The sequence below is a fragment of the Castanea sativa genome, chromosome 11, assembly GCF_040712315.1.
Source record: "Castanea sativa cultivar Marrone di Chiusa Pesio chromosome 11, ASM4071231v1".
NCBI lineage: Eukaryota > Viridiplantae > Streptophyta > Magnoliopsida > Fagales > Fagaceae > Castanea > Castanea sativa.
In genome coordinates, this window is record NC_134023.1 from 33,921,599 (window position 1) to 33,926,626 (window position 5,028).

General features: G+C 34.4%; 1 protein-coding gene across 1 annotated transcript; it reads left to right on the forward strand.

Annotated features, from left to right (window-relative positions):
- Positions 1-916: 916 nt before the first annotated feature.
- LOC142616387 (aspartic proteinase CDR1-like) lies at positions 917-2,221 on the forward strand. The gene has a single exon (XM_075789250.1). The coding sequence runs from the start codon at positions 917-919 to the stop codon at positions 2,219-2,221; it is 1,305 nt and encodes a 434-aa protein (XP_075645365.1).
- Positions 2,222-5,028: the final 2,807 nt, after the last annotated feature.

The window sequence follows — 5,028 nt, forward strand, 5'->3', positions numbered from 1 at the left end:
TAAACGTTAAATTTTTTCAATCATGTCAACAAGAAACTTTTCAATTTCTAGAAAATATTGAAAGTTTCTATTCTTTTCAATTTAAGGTTTATGCATTTTTTAGTCATTGAAAATAAACAGAAGTGTGATGAGACCTAACCCCAAAAAACCAATATACCAAAATAGCATTGAAGTCATTCTTTCGTGCGTGGGTGGAAATTTCTATCTATTTATGGTAAAATAAAAATGCATAAACCCTAAATTGGGATGAATAGAAAATTTCAACATTTTCTAAAAATTAAAAAGTCTCTTATTGCGATGAATGAAAATTTTAATATTAAAAAAAAAAGTCACAGTTCATGTGTGCAATGAGGCTAGTAAATTGATAATATAGTCAATTTGAGTTAACCAATCTCCTGTATTTAAGAGAGCAAATAGATATTTTTAGTTAATTATCTGTTTAAATCTTGTTATGAGCTTAATTTTCCTAAATAGACTAAGATGAAAGAACCTCATCAACAGATCCTAAATATAGGAATCAATTTTATTTACAACATAGGAATCAATTTGAATACAAATAAATAACAAAACTAACCCATTTCCACCTTTTTTTTTTTTATCAGTAATTCCAAAATGAAGTATTTTTAATCCAAATATATCCAGCACATATCCGAGGTCATAACAAATTTATTATCATGTTGAGCTGTTGAACGATTTCAAAGTTTCTCTTGTTAGAAAATGTATTCTCAGTTTTTACGGTAGAAATTAGTTAATTTGCTGTCAATGTGTTCAAATTCCCTATAAATTTTGTATGACCGTCAAATTTGTTTTCATCTTCACATTTACCGTTATCAACTTATCAGATCTTCGGGAGAAACTTGGATTTTGTTTCTAGCTTTGACTTCGACATTTCATCATCACAAACAGTGAACAAGTGATGCCATCTCTTCACTCACATTCTTCCTTCGTTGCATTGGCAACAACATTCTCCATTGTCATTCTTTGTAGCTTATCTCTCATCGAGGCTTCCAATGACGGCTTTAGCCTGGAGCTAATTCACCGTGATTCTCCAAAATCTCCCTTCTATGACCCTTCTGAAACTCCCCAACAACGGTTAGCCAATGCTTTGCATCGTTCCATTAACCGTGTCAATCATTTTAGGCCAACTTCTTCATTCTCTACCAATGCACTTAGTTCAGAAATAATCCCAAATAAAGGTGAATACCTCATGCAATACGCTGTTGGTACACCACCAGTCCAAGTGTTAGGAATTGCTGACACGGGCAGTGATTTGACTTGGCTACAATGCGCGCCTTGCACTAACTGCTACAACCAAACAGATCCAGTTTTTGATCCTGCAAAGTCAAGCACATATAAAACAGTTCCATGCACTGCTCCCCAGTGTAACTCTCTATCAGGTTCTTGCGTAGGCGCTAATAAATGCTCATATAGCGTGAGATATGGCGATGGATCTTCCTCAGGCGGAGACCTTGCTCTCGACACTGTCACACTGGGATCAACTGCGAGTTTCCCTAAAACTGTCATAGGATGTGGACATGACAACTCTGGAATTTTTGGTGCAAAAGGTTCTGGGATTGTTGGCCTTGGAAGCAGCGAGACTTCTCTTGTATCCCAACTGAGTACTTCTATTGCTGGCAAATTCTCCTACTGCTTGATTCCATTTGACAAACCCGATGCCACAAGCAAATTGAATTTCGGTACTAATGCCGTGGTATCAGGTCCTGGAACCGTGACTACTCCCTTAGCCACCAATCAAAATGACGTGTATTACACCCTAACACTTGAAGCAATTAGCGTTGGCCCAACAAAAATCACCTCGACTTCTGCCAAAGCAGCAGGGGGCAATATTATCATTGATTCAGGCACAACATTGACACTTTTGCCTTCAGACTTGTACACCGGTTTTGAAGCAGCATTAAAAGCCCAAATTAAATTAGCAGTCGTTAAAGACCCGAATGAAACCTTCAGTCTTTGCTTCGACTCCCCCCAGTCTACTTTTAAAGTTCCAACTATCGTAGCTCATTTCACCGGTGGTGCAGATGTGACGTTGAGTGCACCCAACACTTTCGTTGGAGATGAAACAATTTCGTGCATGGCTTTCATTCCTGCAGGTGACTCAGTCGCCATTTTCGGTAACTTGGCTCAAGCTGATCAGTTGGTAGGCTATGATATTGTCAAGAAAACTGTGTCCTTCAAGCCAACGGATTGTACCAAGGCTTAAAAATGCCTCTCTACCTATCTGGCGTTTTTCTTTTTATTTTTTTTCGCTCTTACAAAATCATACTTTAGTTTTTTGAGGATAAAATAAAAAAAAAATTGCTGGATTGTAGTTCTAATAGATTATGAATTGAATTTTCCACAAAAAAATAAAATAAAATAAATGGCTATAAATCATACAATACGCAATTAAAAATTCATATATATATATATATATATATGATTTTATTGTTTTTTGCAACGATACTCTTAAGTCATTTTAACGGTAATTTCATTATTTTTAACTTTAGCATAAATTTATCACAATTTGATGTTTAGACTTTCGGTCAAATCCTGACTAATCTCCAATTGGGGTTGGTAAAACTTAGTCAAAAATAGTATTTCGACCGTTAAAATGATTAAATCAATATATGTTGAGGAATTTTTTTTTTATATTTCTTCTAATTACTTTTTCTTTTTCATATTAATAAGGCAATTTTTGGCCAAGGCTTAAATTGGTAATTTGGCATGCAAATCAAAGACATACAACATATGGTAATCAACAGTAGAAACAACAACAACAATAGGCCTCTTCCATTTGATGTTCTTTTTACGTTGCCAAGAAGTAAGGTATTTGTGAAATTATTTGTCAAAAAAAAAAAAAAAAAAGGTTAACCTTTTTTCTTCTGAACAACGTCAACAAATATTTTTAAGGTCTAAATTTTATTTATTTATAGTTTAAAATAAAAGGTCGGGTCAGAGGTTAGTCAGTCTAGTCATGTTAACCCGTTTTTATTCTAGGTGAAAAATTTTGGGTTGGTATAAGAAATTTGTTTGGATGAATGGGAAAATTTGTTCCCAAATAATAACAATAATAACTTACATGATTTATTGGTGGGATTATAACCAATTAGAAATGTTTTAACTTATTGTTTGGATAAATTTCAAGATCTTATTACTTCAAATACATCATTTTTTTTTTTTTTTGCAACTTTGCTCTCTTGGAATCTCATCCGTTACAAACACACTTCAGATTCTATATGAGGTCGAGCTATTAAACGATTTCAAATTTTATCTTTTTAGAAAATGTATTCTCAGTTTTTATGGTAAAAAAAAGAGTGAATGTGATGTGAACGTGTTTCAATTCCCTATATATTTTGTGTGGTCATTGATCATATTTTAATCTTTCCATATTTTGTATGATCATCATCAAAATGATTACATTTTGGAGTAAAAAAAACAATTTTATGTCCACCTGAACAAATTAAACTCTTTTTGAGGCAGAAAATTCACTTCGCACAAAAAGAATGAGTTCAGTATAGCCTAACTTGATATGATATTTTGTGAAATACGCAGATTAACAATGAGAACAAGGAAATTAAAGATACTAAATTGATAATAGTAACAAGATTACAAAGTCTAAGTTACAAATCTAATTCATGCGAGGCAATAATGCACTTATAAGCATGAAGTGATAATTAACCTCCGGATTTCAGAAATGAGGGAATCAATGTCTCTAGTTTGATAGATAAGTGTGTGTGTGTGTGCGTGTTGTGTGAGATAGTATTCTTCTTATTTATACAAGATGAAGACAATCTTGAAGATGAAGACTGCGTTGAAGATGAAGATGATCCATACAAGACCTTGAAGACAAAGACTGCTTTGAAGATGAAGATGATTTATACAAGACCTTGAAGACAAAGAAAATCTTGAAGACGAAAACAATCTTCAAGATGAAGACAATCTTGAAGATGAAAAGGATCTTGAAGGTGGAGTTTGTCCATTGGCATCTTTGCAATGGAGCAACTGTTGATGCAACAATCTAAAGCTGCAATGAAGCAACATTGGCATCGACTGAAGAAAATGAATCATCATCTCTCTCATTCCTTTTTTTATTATTGTACATGTCCTTTTTGGCTTTCTTTAATATGTACTTACACTCTCCCCTATTTTTGTCTTTCAAAAGTCTGCTTCTTGCTATGATACTCTTTAGAGATATAGAATGACGAGTACTAAACTTTAGAGATGTAAGGTGACACCACTCAAAGTTTAAAGATGCGAGAAGATGACACCAAAACTTTGAGAATATGAGGTGACCCAACTCAGAAGAGAGGAAATTTAGTCCAAAATTTAGAGATGCAAGGAGATGCCATCAAGTTTTTGAAGATGCAAGCAGATACCACCAAGTCTTTGAAAATGAGAGGCGGCACTATGCAGACTTTAGAGGTGTAAGGCAACACAACTTAAAAGGAAGGCAATGAAATTCAAAAGAGAGGTGATGCAATGCCAACTTTGACAATGCAAGGCGACATGACTTTGAAGGGAGGCAATGCAATCCAAACTTCAAAAATGCAAGGAAATGTGAAAGGTAGAACTACTTAGACTTTAAAGATGAGAGAGAAAGCACATTTTAGAGATGCTATGCCACATTCTCACAATGATGTTTGCTTTCATGGTGACTTTGCATTCCTAATGTCTTACAATGATGTTTGCCTTCATGCGTAGCATTCTCTTTTTGTAGTCACTTTTTTCATAGGGACGTTTGCCCAAAATTGGGATTGTGCTTAGTGTGACATACCAAGTTGCCTATGTACCACTTGAGAGATCAAGTCATCACGTGGTTCAAGAAATTTTATTTTTTGGAAATGTGGCTAAACTTAGCGTAGAATGCCAAGCTGCCTACCTACCCTTTGAGAGGGAACAAGTCATCATGTAGTTCAATAGTATTTTTTTTTTTTTTTGTGAACACTTTCAAGAGTAATGGAGAACATCATGTACCCTTTAAGTATTAAGGTTGGAAATTTAGGCTCTTACCAAGGAGTGCTTCAATCT

What these genes read in the sequence shown, in the direction of transcription:
- LOC142616387 (XM_075789250.1), top strand. Translation starts at nt 917, where the DNA reads ATGCCATCTCTTCACTCACATTCTTCCTTCGTTGCATTGGCAACAACA.